The following is a 21,621-nucleotide window of genomic DNA, read 5'->3' as shown; positions in this document are numbered from 1 at the left end:
CTACTGAGCCAGCCAGGCACCCCTCTTTGTTCCCTTTAATGTTCTGGTCCCGAGTCCTATTTTATATGACTTTAATATTAGCCCATATCGATGGGTTCCCTTTCGTCACATTTGTCTATGATATTTTTGCCCATTCCAATAATCTGCATGGTCATTTTCACTTTGGGTGTGTGTGTGTGTGTGTGTGTGTGTGTGTGTGTGTGTATTATGTGTGTGTGTGTGTGCATGTGTATTATGTGTGTGTGTGTGTGCATGTGTGTGTGTGAGATATATCACATATACATTCATTTTGTAAACAGCTCATGGGTAAATTTCTTTTTTTTCCCCACTTAATCTGAAAGTTTTTTGGTAGAGACTTTAAAGCCATTCACATCTATCATGACATAAGTTATACTTGGTCTTTGCTCTGTAGATCTATTTATGGTTTCTGTTTTCACTGCTTCCTGATTATTTCTCTCTCTCTCTCCCTCTGTTTACTATAGCAATCAAATTTACTTTCTCCTCCCATTTATAATTTGGAAATTACATACCTTTGTGTTTTTTACTTGGGTTTACTTAATTTAGGATGTACAGATATATTTGAATTCTATTTCTTCATTCACTAAAAAAAACCATACATTTGCATTTTTAAAGTTCAGACAAGACTTTGTATAAAGCAAAAAGTGAGTTTCCCCAACTTCATTGCCCTCCGCACAGAGAACCACTGCCCTAACTCTGATGAGTATTTATCTGGACCTTTTTCTGTATGTGTGTGTGTGTGTGTAGATTTGTAGATTTTTGAAAAACACAAATAGGGTCAATATACACTGATGACTATTTGCTTTTTTATTTCATAATGTGTTTCTTTGTAAATAAATGGATACAATACTGTATCAGTCCTAACATATTGTCATGTGTCATAGATTTTTGACAATTCATAGATTGTCACATGAAATAGATTTACCTACTTTGTTTAACCATTCCTCTGCTCATAGATGTTTAAATAGATTCCTATTTTTCACTACTACACTTTAAAAATTTTATTAAAATAAAAAAATATTCTCTTCTATCCATCTTTGTGCACCTGCTCCAGTATTGACACCTAGAAGTGAAATTACGGAGTAAAAAAATATGCACACTTAAGTTTTTGATAGCTACGATCGAATTACCCTTCAAAATATTGTACCATTATACACTTTCAAAATTTGATGGGAGTACCTGTAGCCTCACATCCTCACTAATGCTGGCTTTTAACCATCTCAAGGTTTTGCTATGTGACGACTGAAAATGGTATTATGGTATTGCTGTAATTCATAGCGCACTGAGTGACAACGAGACTATGAATCTTTTCATGTTTATTGACCATTTGGTTCTTTCTGTGAACCCGTGTACTTTTATTTACCCTGTACCACACGCACTTTGCCCATTTGCTCGTTCTATTATTTATCTTTATTTTTTAGCAGCTGAAAACAACATGGATTTATTATTTCACCATTTCTGTGTCCTAATTCTTGGTCTGTTATATATGCTGAAATTACATATTCACTGAGTCTGTGTTATTTATATATATATATATATATATATATATATATATATATATATATTTATTTATTTTTTTAACGTTTATTTTTGAGACAGAGAGAGACAGAGCATGAACGGGGGGAGGGTCAGAGAGAGGGAGACACAGAATCTGAAACAGTCTTCAGGCTCTGAGCGGTCAGCACAGAGCCCGACGCGGAGCTTGAACTCATGGACCGCGAGATGATGACCTGAGCCGAAGTTGGCCGCTTAACCGACTGAGCCACCCAGGCGCCCTATATATTTATTTTTATAGTGATTTTTATTTGTTTATAGTGATGTTTACCCTACAGAAGTTGAACGTTCTGTAGTAATCATACATCTGTGCATCCTTCCTTCCAAAGCTTCTACGTTTCATGTCTTCCTTCCCTACCACACAATAGTAAAGACAGTCTACATTTTTTCAAAGTTACTTTTTAGTTCATATTTTAAATTTTCCGTACAGTAAAATTCACTCTTTAGTGTACTACTCTGCGAATTTTTTCAACCTTTTTTAAAATTTTTAGAGACAGGGAGAGAGAGAGCACGTGCGAGTGGGGAAGAGGGGAGGAGAGAGAGTGAGAATCTTAAGCAGGCTCCACACGCAGTGCAGAGCCCGACGCAGGGCTCCATCCCACAGCCCCAGGATCATGACCTGGGCCGAAATCAAGAGTCGGATGTTCAACCAACTGAGCCACTCGTGTGGAATGAATTTTAAAAACTCATACAGCCAAGTAACCACCGCCCCACACAAGATATGGAACAGTTCTACAGATTCCCAAATTCATCCATGCCTTTCTTCCCACCCCCAACCACTGATCTGTTTTCTTTTTTTTATTTTTTTTAACGTTTATTTATTTTTGAGACAGAGACAGAGCATGAACAGGGGAGGGGCAGAGAGAGAGAGGGAGACACAGAATCAGAAGCAGGCTCCAGGCTCTGAGCCATCAGCCCAGAGCCCGACGCGGGGCTCGAACTCACGGACCGCGAGATCGTGACCTGGGCTGAAGTCGGACGTCTAACCGACTGAGCCACCCGGGCGCCCCACAATCCGTTTTCAAGGATTTCTCATGTCAATGCAATCATGATGTTTTATCTGACTTCCTTCCCTTAGCATAATACATATGAGATTCATACATGTTGCAGCATGTATTAGCAGCTTGTTATTTTCATTGCTGAATAGTATTCCACAGCTTGTTGATCCATTCACCAACCAAAGGGCATTTGGGTTGTTTCTGGTTTGGGGCTATTATGAATAAAGACATTATGAACATTCACATAAAGGTTTTGGGTGAGTATACGTTTTCATCTCTCTTGCTTAAATCACTCAGAGAAGGACAGCTGGATCATGTAGTATGTCTATACTTAATAAACATCAAACTGTCTTCCAAAGTGACTGTACTATTTTGCCTTCCCACCTGCAGAGCATGAGACTTCCAGATGCTTGGCAGTTGGTATTGTCAGATTTCAAAAAAATATTCTAATAAGAGTATAGTGGCAACTCGCTGTGGTTTGAATTTGCATTTCCCTCAGCTAATGACGCTGAGCGTCTTTTGTTGTATTTCTTTGCCATCCCTACGTGTTATTTGCTGAAGTGTCTGTTCAAGTCTTTTGTCTGTTTTTAAGAGTGGGTTATTTATCTTTTAGCATTGAATTTTAAAAGTCCTTTAGATTTTTGCAGCACGAGTCCTTGGTCACATATATAACGTGCCAACATTGTTCCCAGTGCGTGGCTCGTTTTCTCAATCTTTTTAACAGTGTCATTTGCAGAGCAACGTTTAACTTTGAGGGACTCAAATTTACAATTTGCCATTGTATATGGATCGTGCTTTTGGTATTGTGTTGAAGAAATCTTTGCCTGACCCAAGTTCACAAAGATTTTTTTTTTTCTAGACATTTTATGGTTTGGGATTTCACGTTTAGGTCTATGATCCACTTTTAGTTACTTTTGCAGAAGATGGAGGTGCTGAACTGAGGTCCAGCTTTTGCATGTGGATGTCCAATTGTTCGAGCACCCACAATTGGAAGTACTCTCCTTTCTCCACTGAATTGTGTTTGCACCTTTGTCAAAAACCAGCTGGCCAGGGGCGCCTGGGTGGCGCAGTCGGTTAAGCATCCGACTTCAGCCAGGTCACGATCTCGCGGTCCGTGAGTTCGAGCCCCGCGTCAGGCTCTGGGCTGATGGCTCGGAGCCTGGAGCCTGTTTCCGATTCTGTGTCTCCCTCTCTCTCTGCCCCTCCCCCGTTCATGCTCTGTCTCTCTCTGTCCCAAAAATAAAAAATTAAAAAAAAAAAAAACGAAAAAAAAAAAACCAGCTGGCCAATTTGATCTATTTCTGGACTCTTTCTTCTGTTCCACGAGTCCCGTGTCTATCTTTTTACCACATCACAGTACCACACTGTCCTGATCTCCGTAGCTCTATAATAGCTCTTGAAATCAGATAGTGTGAGTCCTACAACCTTGTTTTCTTTTCCAAAACTGATTATTTTAGTTCTTTTGTCTTCCCATATAAATTTTAGGTATGCCATCTAACAACAACAAAATAACAATCCTACTGGATTTTGATTAGTCTTGCACTGATCCATACATTAGTTTTGGGAGAACTGGCACCTTCACAATATTGGGTCTTTCAATCCACGGACACAGTATTTATTTAGGTATTTGCTGTCTTTCATCAGAGTTTTATAGTCTTAATTACACAGAAAATGCATATTTTGTTAACTGTATCCTAAATATTTCATTCGCGGGGGGGGGGGGAGGGTGTTACTAGAATGATGCTATTTTTGGTGATAAATAATACTGATTTTAATTTTGTTTTCTATTCGTTCACTGTGCGTATATACAGCTACTATTGATTTTTGCCTGTTGACCTTGTATCCTGCAATCTCACTGAAATACTCATTAGTTCTAGTAATTTTTTGATAGATTCTTTGGGATTTTCTAAGTAGACAATCATGTCCGAAAGTAGGCAGTTTTATTTCTTCCTTGCCAAGCTGTATACCTCTCCTTGTGTTATTGTCCTAGCTAAAACCTCCAGGGTAAAGCTGAATAGAGGTGGGAGAGTGAACATCCTTGGCTTGTTTCCAATCTCAGAAAAATCACTTGGTCTTTCATCGTTAAGTTCAATGTACTTTTTTTTGATAGATGCCTTTTTTATCAAATTAAGGAATTTTTTTTCTATTGCTAGTTTCCTGGGTTTAAATTAAAAAAATGTTTTTAACGTTTATTTATTATTGAGAGACAGAGAGACACAGAGTGTGATCAGGGGAGGGGTAGAGAGAGGGGGAGACACAGAATCTGAAGCAGGCTCCAGGTTCTGAGCTGTCAGCACAGAGCCTGACACGGGGTTTGAACTCACAAACTGCGAGATCATGACCTGAGCCGAAGTCGGTCGCCCAACCGACTGAGCCACACAGGCGCCCCTAATTTTTTGTAACATTTATTTATTTTTGAGAGACAGAGAGAGACAGAGTATGAGCAAAGGAGGGGCAGACAGAGAGGGAGACACAGAATCTGAAGCAGGCTCCAGGCTCTGAGCTGTCAGCACAGAGCCCTATGCGGGGCTCAAACCCATGAACCGGGAGATCGTGACCTGAGCTGAAGTCAGATGCTTAACTGACTGAGCCATCCAGGTGCCCCCCAGTTTTTTTTTTTTTAACTGGAATACAGTTGACACTAGTTTTCTGAGTTTTTAATCAGGGGGATTTTGAATTTTGTCAAATGCTTATTCTACATCTATTGAGATTATTACCCAGTACTTTAAAATTTGTATACTTAGATCTCTAATCCACCTAGAATGTATTTTTATATTGTATGTGGAAGTGAACTTTATATTCCCCCAAATGATTAACTAATTGTTGAAACCTTTTAACACATTGTCTATCATTTCCCCACTCATTTGAAATGTCACTTTTATCGTACATTGAACTCATAAATACATGTTTCTGGACCATCTCTTTTGTTCCATCAACTTATTGATCTGTTCCTCTGCCAATCTACACTGAGTCAATTACCAAAGCTTGGTGATTTGTATTAATATCTGCTGGAAAATGTCATTCCTGCCATTTTTCTCTTTCAGGTGAATTAGAATCACCTTGCCAAATTTCATACAGAAACTTGTCAGTATATTGTTCAGGACAGTGTTAAAATTATAAATCTGGGGGAATTATTATTATTCTACAGCACCGAGCTTTTCTGTTAAGAAACAATATGTATTTCTCCAGGTCTCTTTGTATGAACTTCAGTTCCATTGAATACTTTCTTTCATGGAGATCTTTATATAGTCAGCTTAAAAATATCTTACTAGTTCCAAAGTTTCTCATTTTTCTTGGATTTTTCCATGTAGATGGAAATAATCGTTTGCCCAAAGTGACAGTTTTGTATCTTTCTTCCAATATTTATATCCTATTTTTTTGCCTGGTTTTTTTTTTTTTCATTATTGCATTTAATGGGCATCTCGTTCAATGCTAAATGTGCTAGGAGCTATTGTTCCCCATTTTAATGGGACTGCTTCAAGTCTTTCATGATTAAGCATTGTTTGTTGTAGATTTTTGGTAGAGAACCCTTTTCAAATGTAGGAGGCTTTATTCTATGACCCATTTACTAAGACTTCCTTTTTAAAGTAGGAATGTGTATTGCATTTTGTTAACTCTTTTTTGGGGGCAACTATTGAGATAATCATCTCTTTTCTCTTCAGAGAATACAATGAATTCTATTATTGTATTTTCTATTTTTCGACTACTCTTGGTCTCCTGGGATAAGCTCAAGTTGGGCATGATGCAGTATTCTTTTAATATCTACTAGATTTGATATGCTAACAATTTATTTAGAAATTTTGTATTTATGTTCATCAGTGAAATTAACTTTCTTTTTTTAAATCTTGTGTTCATCTGATTTCAGAACTGGGATAATATCTACCTCTTAGATGAATTGCAAAGCTTTCGATCTGTTTTATGGGCTAGAACCATTTATATAACTTGGGAAATATCTTTTCCTTTGTTTTGGTAGCTTTAGATTGCAAAACTACTTGGGTCTGGTGCATGTTAATATTTTTTTTTTAGACTTTAAATTATTTTTCATTTATTTTTGGGTGATGGTCCATAGGTTTTCTCCTGCTTATTGAATCAGCTTTGGCAATTTGTTTGTACTTTTATGGATCAAACGTTTCAATTTTTAATTGCACTTATTTAAAATTGCACATGGCAATCAGCTTTCCCCACGTTTTTTGTCCCTTTGTTATTTATATCTTCTCCTTTTTTCCCCCTTACCCTCATTCACCAAGAATTCATCTATCTTATTGGTCTTGACAAGGTAGTAGTAATTGGTTTTAGTGATGACGCCCAATCTTTCTTATTTCGTTAATTTCTACTTTTGTTCTTATTCTCTTTCCTTTTATTTCTTTGGGCTTATTTTTCCCTATTTCTAGCTCTCGAATCAAACGCTTAGTTTGTTTATTTCCACAATTTCTGTTTTCTACAAGCACTTAAGGCTGTAAATCTTTCCATTTGCACCATGTTGGCAGTGTGCACTGATCTTGAAATGTAGTGTGCTCATTTGTTCATTCCTAAGTAGTTTGTAATTTCAATTTTAATTCCTCCTTAATCCAAGTTAATTAGAAGTGTGCTTTCTCGTTTTCAAGAGGACAGAGTTTGTGTGTGTGTGTGTGTGTGTGTGTGTGTCTATCACCTTTTACTATTTTTTTTGTTGTCGTTAAAGAATTTTCTGCATTTGGTCAGTGAATGTAGGTGTATAATTTCTACTCTATAAAACGCTATCGAAATTTTCTTTGAAGATACCCCATGTCTGTCAAAAATACACGTATCTCCATTATTTCTTGAGCATAAAGTGTCTTAACAATGTTAATTGACTCTTCTGTAGCCTTTTTAAAATGTCTACTTAAAATATTAATTTGGTTTCCTTTGTTCCATCTGTTTCTGTTAGTTCTTAATCTCTGGGTCATTTTTGTTTCAGGAGTTTTAGGCGCATAGCTCTTTAGGGTTTGCGACTTCTCATTCTTTGACTACTGACACTCTGGGCTAATTCATGCATCTTCTTTTTGTTTTCTGTTTACCATGTTTTGTTATTTATTATGTCTCCTTTTTCTCCTTACCCTTTTGATGAATTGATGACATTTTCCTATTTTTATTTTTTATTTTTTTGTCTTATATGGTTAGGGAGTTCTATATCCTATTCCAATTTTCCTCGGGGTTACTCTAATTTTTAAGCACATACTTAAACTTGTTTTATAAAATCAGTACCTTCAGTTAATGAATACAGCTAAGCTTCCCTCTGAATAAGTTGAGAACCTTTTCATGCTTTTACTTTTCTCCTCTGCCCCTGCTCCCTCTCAAGTGAGATCCCATTAGAGATTGTAATTCCAGATTGTACCCCCCACACACACTCTCCTCAGCCAATAATGATTTTAAATTTCACCACAAGTTTTGCCGTGTTTTGTGTCCCTCAAGCCTTCCTCTTTGATTCATTTTTCATTTCCCTGAAATACGCTGTTTAGTCATTCGTCCGGAGAGGATGCTCGAGTGGTATACTTTCTGAACCCTTACATTTCTGAAAGTGTTTTTATTTTGCTCTCACACTTGAATGATGAGTTCACCTGGGTATAGAATTCTAAGTTCAAAATAATTTTCCTTCAGGACCTTGAGAGCTTTGCTCCATTGTCTCCCTGAATCCATTGTTGCTGAAGAGAAGTTTTCCATCCTAATGGCCGTGTCCACCACTGTGCTCCTATTCAGGGACTAGAGAGCAGATTAAAAGGGACATCCAACTGGATGTTCCTGGGGCTGGGTCCCCAGTTCATGTCACTTCTCAATCACTCATTCGTGTAGCAAATATTTTTGTGCCTGTCATGTTCCAGGCTCTATAGCGGGATTTGTTTTGAAAGAAAATATTGCATGCACACAGACAAGCACGGGGAGTAATGTAGCACACAGGAGTGTACCCACCATCCTCATTGAGAAATCTTACCATTTTGCCTTGTTTGCTTCAGGTTTTTAAAAAACAAATAAAACACTAAAGAATTCATTGAAATCCCCTTCCTTTTCCTTCCGAACCAGAGATAACTGCCCAAGATTTTGGGTTTATCATACTCATTTATGGATTATGCTTATCATATATGGATATACTATAGCCACATATGGATAAACAATATATAGTAACTAATATAGTGCTTACGACATGCACTAATTACATTACATACATTAACTACTTAAGTTCTCACCACGACTCCGCGAGGGAGGCGCTATTGCTATCTCCTGTTATTAATGAGAAGTTACTTAATTAAGGTCACACAGCAGCTGACCAGCTAAGCGACAGCAGCAGAACCTGGCAGCTTGGCCACGGAGTTTGTGCCATTAACAACTATAACATGCTAATTTGGCAATAACTCCCATGTACTTAACCTTTGTGTAAATGCTAATCATATTAGACACACTCCTCTCAAATCTTAGGTTGGTTGGTTTTTTTTTTCCCCTGCCCTGACTACTGAGCAGAAAACATTCTCCATGATCTGGCTAGCGTGGGTTCGTAATTTACTTTTACCAACACATAGTACTGCCTTGCATTTTTATGAATCTTTAGATTGCTTCAAAAATCTGTAGCAACTGTGACACCAAACATACTTGCAGCTCTGTCCTAGGGCCAAGGACAAGAATTTCTCTAAGGTATATACCGAGGCGTGAAATTTCTAAGTCACAGGGGATACACACTGTCATCCTTACCAGTTATTGTCAAATTGCTGCCCCGACTTCTGTTTTTCCGTGTGAAAGGAGAGAGTCTTATGCCTTGTGCCACGATTTGTTTTTTTTTTTTTTAATTTTTTTTTAACGTTTATTTATTTTTGAGACAGAGAGAGAGCATGAACGGGGGAGGGTCAGAGACAGAGGGAGACACAGAATCTGAAACAGGCTCCAGGCTCTGAGCCACCAGCACAGAGCCCAACGCGGGGCTTGAACTCATGAACCGTGAGATCATGACCTGAGCCAAAGTCGGGCGCTTAACCGACTGAGCCACCCAGGCACCCCTTGTGCCACAATTTGAATCTGGCTTATTAGACTCCACTTATATTGCTAAACTATTGGGCTATTATACTGCAGAATCTTCTATCACCTTTTTTTTTTTTTTTGTCTGTCTTAATACAGATACCTGTCTTAATACAGATACAGAGGCCTTTGCTCTCAGTCTCATTACGTAAAAATATTTACCAATTATTTGCTATGTGCTAATTCTTCCTGTCGATGGTTATTTTTTGAAGCCCACAACACTGCAGGCACTGAAAAGTATTTTAAACTAGTCCCATAAAGGCTCACCTGTTTTTCATAAGGTCATGTGTACTTCACTTAGACTTGTAAGTTAACACGAGCCTGAACATACCAGGCAAGACGGCCAGCTGTGTCTAAAAGAAACCTGACAGCTAAAAACACAGGGGCTTTTTACTAAGAGTTGAAACCGAATGTAAAACAATAGACTTAAATGATTAGATTATGTGAAATAGAAAATACTTGAGGGGTGTCTGGGTGGCTCAGTCGGTTAAGCGTCCAACTTCGGCTCTGGTCACCATCTCCAGGTTCGTGGGTTCGAGCCCTGTGTCAGGCTCTGTGCTGACAGCTCAGGGCCTGGAGCCTGCTTCAGATTCTGTGTCTCCCTCTCTCTCTGCCCCTCCCCTGCTCATGATCTGTCTCCCATGATCATGATCTGTCCATGCTCATGATCTGATTTGTCTTAAAAAAAATAAACATTAAAAAATACTTGATTTTTATAGTTTAATACTAAATTTTAAAAATACTTTAAAAATACTTAATGTCTTATTATGATACTAAAAATTTATTATACATATAATTATATGTAGCATTTTGAGAAACTCTACCAAGAGTTGGAATTCCTGTCCTCCAGGAATTACATATACACATATGTCGCTTTTTAAAAAACTCTTTTATTCTGCTGCTCGGCCAGGGATGCCTCTTCTGACTGCAAACACTTCAGACTCATAGATCTGACAGCTGGTTCAGCATCTCCAATGAGATGTCCACAGAGCACCTCAAAGTCTCCAAAACCAAATTCCCACTTTCTCTCTCCCATACCCTGCTTCTTTGAAAGTCTTCTTTCTCTCAAAAGAAAAAAAACATTCTCCGAGTTACTGGGCTGAAATTCTTGGGAGTCCTTCGTGAGTCCTTCCCTTCTCTTGTAGCCTGCGCCTAACATACAGGCAAGCAGGTATCCCACACGCTCACTGCAAAAGACATCCAGACTCTGACCACGTCTCCCCATCTTCCCCGCTACCACTCTGGTCTAAGGCATCATCATCTTTTGCTTGGATTTCTGCAGTGGCTAACTCACTGCTCTCCTGCCTCCACTCCTGCCCACGCTCTAGTCTATTTGCTACACAGCCACCAGGGTGAACCTTTAAAAAGTAAGTCAGATCATGGCACTGCTCAGAATTCTTAAGACTTGCCATCCCTCTTTACGTGGGTTTATAAGGTCAAAGATGATCTGCCTCCCACCCATCCAGATCCCTGAACTCATCCCTGCTCTTACCATCTCTTTCCCTTCACTTACCCTGCTTCAGCCTTGACCTGGCAACGTAATGACTCCCCAAAGATATCCACATCCTAAAACCCAGAACCCATGAATGTGTTACATTGTTATAGTAGTCTGACTAAATATGCTGGCGGTTTGTATTAGGGCATTGGCAGGGAAGATAAGAAGAGTGAATGGTCAAGATATATTCTGAAGGTAGAGTTAACCAAACATGAAGGTGAACTAAATGCAGGGGCTGAGAGGGAGGTGTCAAGGATGACCCCCCCCCCCACCCCGTTTCCTGGTTTGAAGGACAAGCTGGACGAAAGTGCTATTTCCTAAGACAAGAAAGAATGCAGGAGGAGTAGATTTGGGATAACCACCACAAATACAGCTTTTGAATATATTCAGCTTGTGCTAACTATGAGACACCACAACTATCAAGTACTCAGAGGAATTTAGGACTACCTGACCTCTCTGGAAAACAGACCTGGTGTAAAAAGATTATAATTTCGTAAGGTGTTGGTATACAGGCGTACCTAAAGTCAAGGAACATGTTCAAAATTACCTAGGGAGAGTAGATAAAATTGAGAGAAGAGGGCACTGTATAGGATTCTGCAGAACGTTACGCTTTAAACATTAGGTAAAGGAGGAGAAATGAGCAATTAAGACTGAGAAGGAACCGTTAGAAAGATGGAAATAAGCCCAAAAGAATGCAGTTTCACAGAAGCCAAAAGAGAATGTTTCAAGGATTACTCAACTGCTCTCGAGACTTCTAGTAATTTGAGGATTGGATTTAGCAACAAGGATCAATGTTGATTTTTTTTTTTTTTTAGAAAAGAGGGTTTGTTTTTTTTAATTGTGGTAAAATATACACAAAATGTACCGCTTTAACCATTTTTAGGTATACAGCTCAGTGGCATTAAGTACATTCACGTTGTTGTATGCCAATGTTGCTCTTAGCAAGAATTTCTGCAGCAGTGTGAGGGCTAAATTTTGGAGCGATTTTAATAAGATGTGGAGTAAGGAATTGTTGAGAATACAGAACGTATTTGGCTCTTGAGATGCCTGGCTTTGAAAGGGAATGTGGCTATGTGGCAATAGCTACAGAAGAATGGAGAGTTGAGAGACAAACTTTTTTTTTTTAATGTTTATTTCTGAGAGAGAGAGAGAGAGAGAGCGCTCAAGTGGGGAGGGGGCAGAGAGCGAGGAAGACACAGAATCCGAAGCAGGCTCTAGGCTCTGAGCTGTCAGCACAGAGCCCGATGTGGGGCTTGAACCCACAAACCCCAAGATCATAACTTAGACCGAAGTCAGACGCTTAATGGACTGAGTCACCCAGGTGCCCAACTTTTTTTTTTTTTTTTGAGATATTAGTCCATGACTGAATGTTGATTCAAATTATTCTACAGAGAAGGAGAGACAGAAAATACTGGAGAGAGAGGGCATATGTTATGGATTGCAGACTCTGAGGGGCCAGAACTCATGAGAATGAGCTGGCTTTTGCCAAAGGGTAGGAAGGAAAGTGCACAGATGCAAACAGGTTTGCAATATTTCTGGGAATGCACGATATCTGTTTGAGATTGGTAATCATGAATGAAGAGTGGTACTAACCTGTTTATATATTCCCATTCATGTATGCCCTATTTATAGACTGTCTACTATGTGCCTCCTGTGAGCCATTTGTGACCAAAGGGAGGGACAGGTCAGCCTCTCAAGGCCTTCAGGAATATCTCTTTGATGTTGCTCCTGGAAACTTCGGAGTGGGCTTAGGAAGATATTGTTTTCTGTAACACTTATTTCAAGACCACAGTATACGATATGCTGAGAAATGGCCCCTTTTCTACTTTCCATTTCAAATAACCCCCCATTCTGCTTCCGGAGCCAATTCCTGAGAGGTTACTAATGTGCACTGGTTACAGAATAGCTCACATGATAGAATACCATCTGTATAGAGACCCAAAGTCTCTCATCACCTTGAACAACTGACACCCTGTTCATTATCCCGTGAATCCCTTAATCCCAAGAAAGCACAATCAACAACAAGAAAACTCCCCTCCCTTCACAGAGCAACTATCTACGTATACGGCATCTCCTCTCTGCAATTTCCTCCAATTCTGCTGCTTCTCAGCCAGAGAAATCCCCCAGGAGGTCCTCAGCAGTTAGAAACTGGGTGTCTTGCCCTGGGACCGGATGAGCTCCTTCAGCAACTCCCAAACTAGTATTCATGTTTCCATCCCAAGCCCCTCATTTGCACTGCTTTTTCCAAAATTCAAGAGGATCGATCATCTAGACAATTTGCAACAGCAGCACCACAGCCATAAGGGAAGGAAAACACAAGCAAATATCTGCACTACGACATAAACTCCATGAGGGCAGAAGTTTTCATTTTTTTGTTGTTTTTCACTAATGAGACTCCCAACCTACAAGAATGCTTGGTATATGGAAGGCCATCAGTGTGAACTGACCGAATGAATGAAATATCTAGATCATAGGCCAATGCTACAGCAGAACTTCACCAGCAAAATAATTTTTTCCAGATCCTAATAACATTCATTAAAAAATAGCTTCTTTTCCTGGTACCAATTACCTTAAACACAGAGGCACCCCCATTTTTTCAGAAAAATCTTCCTTTAGGCGATTACCTATGCAAAGGTAAATACTACCTTTTCTACACTGTTGATAGGAAGCATCCTGTCATCCAGGGAAAGCCCCTTTTGGAAAATTGAGCTTTTAAGAAATCACGTTGGAATTATAAAGTATTTAGAACTGAATGACAAGGAAAGCACTCTTTTGAAAACTTGTGGGATACAAATAAGGCAAGGGCAATTTCTCTTCAAGGAGATTTCATGGCCCAAATTACATTTTAGAAAATAAGAGCGGTTAAGCAACCGACTTCTGCTCAGGTCATGATCTCAAGGGTTGTGGGTTCAAGCCCCACATTGGGCTCTGTGCTGACAGCTCAGAGCCTGGAGCTGCTTCCAATTCTGTGTCTCCCTCCCTCTCTGCCCCTCCCTCTCCCCCACTCCCTCTGTCTCTCAAAAATAGTAATTGTTTAAAAAAAGTTATTTAGAAAATAAGAAAGATTCGAAATTAATGTAATACATATTTGAAAAAAAAATTTTAACGTTTATTCATTTTTGAGAGACAGAGAAAGAGCATGAGCAGGGGAAGGGCAGATAGAGAGGGAGACACAGAATCCGAAGTAGGCTCCATGCTCTGAGCTGTCAGCACAGAGCCCGATGTGGGGCTCGAACCCACAAACCATGAGAACATGACCTGAGCCAAAGTCGGTTGCTTAACCGACTGAGCCACCCAGGCACCCCTAATGTAGTATTTAAATTAAAAACTCTTTTTTAAAAAAGGAATAAAACATTAAACTCAACACAAGTATGAGAGGTTAATAAAAACAAATGCTGAAATTAAGCAAATATCAATCCATATATATATATTTAATTTTTTGAATGTTTATTTTTGAGAGAGAGAGACAGACAGAGTGCAAGCAGAAGGGAGGGGTGCAGAGAGGAGGGAGACAGAATCTGAAGCAGGCTCCAGGCTCCGAGATGTCAGCACAGAATCTGACGCAGGGTTCAAACTCACAAACCGTGAGATCATGACCTGAGCTGAAGTCGGACGCTTAACCGACTGGGCCACCCAGGCACCCTGTAACAAATATATATATTTAAAAAGAACCATACGATCAACAAAAGGTGAGCTACGTGAAAAGACTATAGACAAACTTCTACAGGTTTATTTAAAAATAAAGAGAAACCTCTGTTCAGACAAAAAAGAAAAAATAATTCACAAATATATCAGGAATGAAAAATAGGATATAACTACAGAAGTTTTAAATAATAAGAGAAGGCTATGAACTATAAACCAAAATTTTGAAGGCTTAAACGTAGTATCTAATTTTTAAAGAAATGTGTGAATTATCCAAATTGACTCAGGAAGAAATTGACAACCCAAATAAATTAACAATCATTAGACAAATTGAGTTGAATTTTCAAAATACCATAGTTTCACAGATGAGATTTACCAAACAATCAAGGAACAAATAATACCTATCTCATATGAACTGTTATAGAAAATACAAAAAGGGATATTTCCAAATGCATTTTATGAGGACAGTATAACACTGACACCAAATATGGACAAAGGCAGTGCAAGAAAAGAAAATTATAAGCCCAAATCACTTATGAGCAGAGGTGCTAAAATAAAAAAGAATTCATAAGTTATGTGGCGTGTATAAAAAACCAATAGTACATTATAGCAAAACAAGGTATATCTCAAAGAATGCAAGGATAGGTCCATATTCTAAAAATCCATCCGTGACCCATTACGTTAACATAACAAAGACCTATGATCATCTCAATAGTTTTAGAAAAAGCATTTAATAAAATTCAGTATTCATTGCATGGTTTTAAAATATTCCTACTTTGAACTCAACTGGGACAGAAGGGAACTCCTTCACCTGGTAAAGGGCTTCTACCAAAAACTTAAAACAAATACCATGAACAATAATGACACATTAGAGATATTATCAACGAGAGAGGAACAGGAAAACAATCTTGCTCTCACTCTTACTATTTGATGTTATATTGGAGGTTCTAGCCCATCCAATGAGATAAGGGGACAGGCATCGTGTGTTATTTACAGATAAAATGATTATCTATATAAAAATACAAGAGAAACTGCAAATAAACTATTTAACTAACAAGGAAATTCAGTATGTTTGCTAAAACAAGATTGTTCCCAAATTCAGTAATATTTCCAGACAATATCAATAACCAATTAAAAAATTTAAAAATGATCCCACTTATAATAGCAACAAAAGCTGTAAGGTACCTAGGAATAGATCTAACAAAGAAGAACATGAGTTTTTATAAATAAACTATGTTATTTATGAATAACTGTTATTGAAGGATATGAAGAAACCAGAGTGATATTAAGGTATTAGATGACTCAATTTTATAAAGATATCACATCTCCCCAAATTTAACCTATAAATTTAACTCGGGAAAATACCAAAAAGGTCTTTCAGTGGAAGTTGACAAACTGATGCTAAAGTTAATATGGAAAAATAAAAGTCCAAAAATAGCCAGTACAGTTTTAAAAATGAACAAAGGTGGGGGGAGGGGGAAAGCCCTTCTAGACATGAAGACTTGTTATAAAGCCATAAGAATTAAAACAGTGTGGTATTGGCTCAGAATTGGTTTGATCAGTGGAAAAGGACAAGGTAGGAACATATCCATGAATATATGAAAGTTTAATTTTCATCATGGTGGCATGAAACATTAATGGGGAATGGAAGACTGTCCAGTAAATCCAGTCAGGAGAACAGGTTTTCCACACTGGGAAGGAGGGAAAGGGAGAGTAAAATTAAGTTCCTATTTTACACCATTCAAAAAATAAGTCCCAAAGGGATCAGTTTTATAAGTGTGGAGAGCAAAACTTTAAAATATTAAGGAAAAAAAATGTTAATTTCACGGTATCAGGTATGCAGAGAATTCTTTCATAAGATACAAACAACACAAATAATAAAGAGATCAAGGAATATGACTGCATTTTACATTTTCTATAGTACCAAAGACATCAAAAGCAGTCAAAGGAGGAGCCACAGACTGAGATAATACAATGTTTATACGTATGAACTCCTATAAAACAAGAGGAAAAAAAAAAAAGAAAACATATACAGCCCGTTGGAAAAATGGGTGAGGTCTGTAAAAAAACAAATCACAGACTTGAAACCTTAATAGCAAATCAATATATGAAGAAGTGCTCAACGCCACTAGCAGTGAGGGAAAGGCAAATAAAACAACAAGAGACTGGGTTTTCAAAAACTCAAATTGTCAGAAATTAGAAAATTCTGAATGTAGAAAGTGACGTGAGGGAAACAACTCTTACACACTGCTGGTGGATGTGTAAATTGAAGAACCATTTGGCAGTCTCTAATAAAACTGAAATTGTGAGTGTAGCCTAGCAATTCCCCATCTAGGCAGATTCAGAGAGAAATTCTCACGTATGTGCAAGGGACACAACATGTACACGCATGTTCGTATTAGCATTGTCCCCAATATTGGCAGCAGCTTAAATATTCATCAATAGGGGAATGAATAAACAGGGCACATTTATATGCATGGATCTACAGTATAGCAATTAAAATGAATGAACTGATTTATATTTATCAACATGGAGATAAAGAATAAAAACATTCCATGAAGGAAAAAAAAAAAAAGCAAGTCAGAATACGTACAGTCTAACACCACACATGTATATTTGAAAAAGCAAGTGAAACAGTATTCTGTATTCTTATAGGTTCATGTGTAGTAAAAGGATAAAACCTAGATTGGAAAGTTACATACTAAATTCATGATCGTGTTTGCTTTTGGAGAAAAAGGTGAAGAATGCTTTTGGGGAGGAGTACAAAGGGACTTCAATTTAGTCAGAAATCTTGACTAGTTCAATTAAAAAAAAAAAAAAAAGACCAGCAGATACGGCAAAATGTTAACATTCACTAATTACATGACAGGTACATGGATGCTTGTGATATACTCTCTGCATTGTTAAAGATCTGTACGTTTTTTCCAAATAATAAAATTAAAAGAAAAGCAGCTAGTAAAGAATGCTCTGACACAAATTTAACCTGTGTAGATGAACTGAGTTAATTGTCTAAAATTTTGAGGCCGGGAACTTTATAACAGTTATCTGTTTTAGAATGGCATCTCCATAAAACTAACATAGCTCATAATATTAATGAAACTACTGAGCTGAATAAAGCAGATTCTATAGGTAACAACATGGATAGTTGTCAAAATCATATTGAGGAGAAAAAGTAAGTGGCAAAATGACATGTATATTACTGTACCATTTATAAAGAAAATTTAAAATACATAAGCATCAATATATATTTACATATAAATACATATAAGTAATTAGGCAATAAAGGTATAATAAGAACTGCTGAAAGAATATACTCTTTATGATGCTGATAACCTAGGGATGTAAGGAGGGAGAAAGTTGAATTGGAGAGGGAGATAAAGTGACATTCAACTCTATCTGCAATCTTTAATATAAATTAAAAAACCCTGAAGCAAATAGGTTACATTTGATTATTCTAGGAAGTAATTACACGAATATATGTTATTCTTGATATATATGTATTTTTAATTTCCAAAAGAAAAAGTACTGAAGAATTACAAATAAAATGCATATAATTCAACACTATATATAGTAAAGCTTGTGTGCATCAAAAACCGTGCTGGGACTATTTTTGGAAATCATCCTGCTTGCCTTTCTATGCGTTTTTAATTTTTTAAAAATCAAAGGAGGAAAAAAAAAATGAAAGCAATAAAGAAATGCAAAAAAAAAAAATTAAACATATACCTTATTATATAAAAAGAACCCCCCCCCACAGTCACAATGAGCAATTCTATATCATTTGTTGCATTTTCTTATTTTTAATATTTGTCAAAAGAAAAATAAAAGATGTTGCCTAATTGGAAACGTGACTTTCTATTATTAAAATTGTGGGAGTCCATTTTAATGTGTTTATCTCGCTGCTAGTCTATAATTTATATTTCAGCGTGGAAATTTGTTTGTATGCCTGTGACAGGTTAATGCAGTTTAAACATGCATTTTTCTTTCGTTGGTTGAATAGTTAAATCGTTACTCAAAGGATTTTAAGTTTCAATTTCAACCATGAGAGGATTCTTTGCTGTTTCAAGGTTAGAAATGTTTCTGGTTCGAAATGCTATTAATTAATGGCTACGTAGTGGATCTATTTAGGCAATTTGTACCGACCCCGGATTACAGTGGAACTGTTAAATGAGAAAACTTTTTTTTTTTTGATGCCGACTTGGGGATATTTTAAATTTGGTCTGAGAGCGGCGGACCGAAATGAAATGTAACTGCAGCCCGCTTAACTAACAATCGTAATTATGAATCGAAAGACAGATCAGGTATTAGCATTTTTTTTTCCTTAAAAAAAAAGTTTCGCGGACTCCGCCGGACACCCAGCTGGCGGAGGACCAGCGGGCGGGGGGCGGGGGGGGGCCGCGAAGCCGGCAGGCTGCCCAGAAGTTACGATCGGGGAGTTTTCTCTTTATTAAAATTACCTGGCTCACCAGCAGAGGCAAGAAAGCGAAGACAAGATAATTTCTTAGGCTGTTAAAAATGACTTAGCCCGGTGGGCCCCGCGTTCCGAGGGGGTGTCCTGCGGGCCGGGGCGGGTCCCGCCGCCCCCGCGGGCTCCGGTGCGTCAGGGGCGCGTCAGGCGGGGCGGGCTCCGCGCGGGCGGCGGCGGCGGCGCCGGGCGGCGGGCGGCGCGCACCGGGCCTCCTGCTTCTCGCTCCGAGGCTGCGGGACGGACGCTCCCGAGAACTCTCTCGCCCGCGGCCGGCCGCGCTCGGACGGCGCTTGCCGGCGGCCCGGCGGTGCCAGCATGTCGGCCGCCGTGGCGTGCCTGGACTACTTCGCCGCTGAGTGCTTGGTGTCCATGTCCGCGGGCGCCGTGGTTCACCGCCGCCCGCCGGACCCCGAGGGCGCGGGCGGAGCCGCAGGCTCGGAGGTGGGTGCGGCGCCGCCGGAGTCCGCTCTGCCGGGTCCGGGGCCACCGGGACCCGCGTCGGTCCCCCCGCTCCCCCAGGTCCCCGCCCCCAGCCCCGGCGCGGGCGGCGCCGCGCCCCACCTGCTGGCTGCAAGCGTCTTGGCTGACTTGCGCGGCGGCTCTGGGGAGGGCTTCGGGGAGAACTCGGGGGAAGCTCTGCGCGCCTCGTCCGGCTCCTGCGACCCGACCCGGTGCTCCGGCCCGACCCTGGGCTCAGAGCCGACCCCGGCCTCCAGCGCGGCCGAGGTCTCCGGACCCGCGCACTCCTCCGGCGCGCTCGCGGTCCCAGGCGCTCCTGCCGTCTCCGGAGCGCCTGCCGCCCCCGGGGCGGTCCCCGGCGTGGCCCCTGGGGCGGGCCCCGCCCCCGCCACAGGTCCAGTCCCTCGTCGGAGGCCGGTTACACCTGCAGCGAAGCGCCATCGCTGCCCCTTTCCGGGCTGCAACAAAGCCTATTACAAGTCGTCGCATCTGAAGTCCCACCAGCGCACCCACACGGGTGAGCGCCCTTTCTCCTGCGACTGGCTCGACTGCGACAAGAAGTTCACGCGCTCCGACGAGCTGGCCCGCCACTACAGGACGCACACGGGCGAGAAGCGCTTCTCCTGCCCCCTCTGTCCCAAGCAGTTCTCCCGGAGTGACCATCTGACCAAGCATGCTCGCCGCCACCCAGCCTATCATCCTGACATGATCGAGTACCGCGGGCGTCGTCGCACTCCCCGAGTCGACCCCCAACCCACCAGCCTGGTGGACAGCTCCGCCTCCATCCCCGGCCAGGAGCCCAGCCTCACCACCTGCCTGTCTGACAGTCATTGCTGTTAGTCATCCCACAAGGACGATCGCCCAGACCGTTGTCCCTGCCTTTTCCTTGCCCAACCCTCTCTCCCAGAGTCATTAGACCAAGGCACAGACTGGTTCCTCTGCTCGGAGGATGGGTCCAGGGAGGCACGTTGGACCCTGGGGAGGGACTGGGGGCCCGAAAATAGCAGGAATTCTTACAACACGTATATCAACCTAAAGGGGAGAGGGTTGCCTCAAGACAGCCCCCAGGAACTGGTGAAAAAGGGATGAACCCCAGTACTCTCCAGAGTCCTGAAGATTCTCCCCTGGAACCAGAGATGTGAAGCTGGAATTCTCAGGTGCCTGAGGAGCTCCCAGTCTCAGAGGACTCTAGTGTCTTATCCACCCGCCAGGGCGGACCTTGGAGAGGGTTTCAGGGGTGGCAGTCTTGGAAATGTCCAGGACTGGAATGGTGAGAGGCCTTTGGAAACAGAAATGATTTCTATTTCTGTAAATAGCAATGTTTACTAATTTATTTTTAGTATCTTTTAAACAGGGATCCCAGGTTGATGGGAGGTTGATGTCCTCCACTCCCCAATTGCCCCAGCTACCTCTGGTAGGAGAGGCCATGTAAGAGTCCATGTGAATGTATGGCTGGGAGATGCTTCTTGGTGTCTGGGGAGTGTTGCGAGTCTGTTTGCAGGTCCTGTTGCATGGTGTGGAACCCTGCACTTGCGCCGTAGCCTTTCTTCTCATTTGGATTCCTACTTGGGGAGGGCAACTTCCTGGCTCACTCTCACAGTGAGATTGGTTGAAAATTTTGGAAACAACCATGAAAGTACCAGAAATAAGAGAGTGGTCCAGGCTAGTTCCCCTTTTAGCCAGAGGGCACACCCAAGTGATTTTGGGTGAGATAGGTCCAAAACAAGACCTTTCAGGATCATTGTTAATATTCAGGGAAATAGGGGCGTGTGGTTCCAGCTGCCCAGTCCAAGTAATCTCAGGTGTGGTAGATTCTGTTCATTTCTTAGTGGCTAACGAGGGGTTTATTTCCCTTGGGATGTGTGCATTTTTGTTTTTGCAGTAAATGAGTTGATGGTTTGGGGAGGGGAAGATGAGAGTGGCTTTCTCCAAAGATTTGGCTGCCCTGGACTTGGACTTGGGGAAGGAAC

At 40.5% G+C, this 21,621-nt stretch overlaps 1 protein-coding gene across 1 annotated transcript; it reads left to right on the top strand.

Moving 5' to 3' along the window:
• The first annotated feature begins 19,507 nt into the window (after nucleotides 1-19,507).
• KLF14 (Kruppel like factor 14) lies at nucleotides 19,508-20,846 on the top strand. The gene has a single exon (XM_015534917.2). The coding sequence runs from the start codon at nucleotides 19,508-19,510 to the stop codon at nucleotides 20,489-20,491; it is 984 nt and encodes a 327-aa protein (XP_015390403.2). The 3' UTR covers nucleotides 20,492-20,846.
• Nucleotides 20,847-21,621: the final 775 nt, after the last annotated feature.

Source organism: Panthera tigris, chromosome A2, assembly GCF_018350195.1.
Source record: "Panthera tigris isolate Pti1 chromosome A2, P.tigris_Pti1_mat1.1, whole genome shotgun sequence".
Lineage (NCBI taxonomy): Eukaryota > Metazoa > Chordata > Mammalia > Carnivora > Felidae > Panthera > Panthera tigris.
The sequence above is the reverse complement of the archived record's forward strand: the minus strand, read 5'-3'. Positions and strand labels throughout refer to the sequence as shown.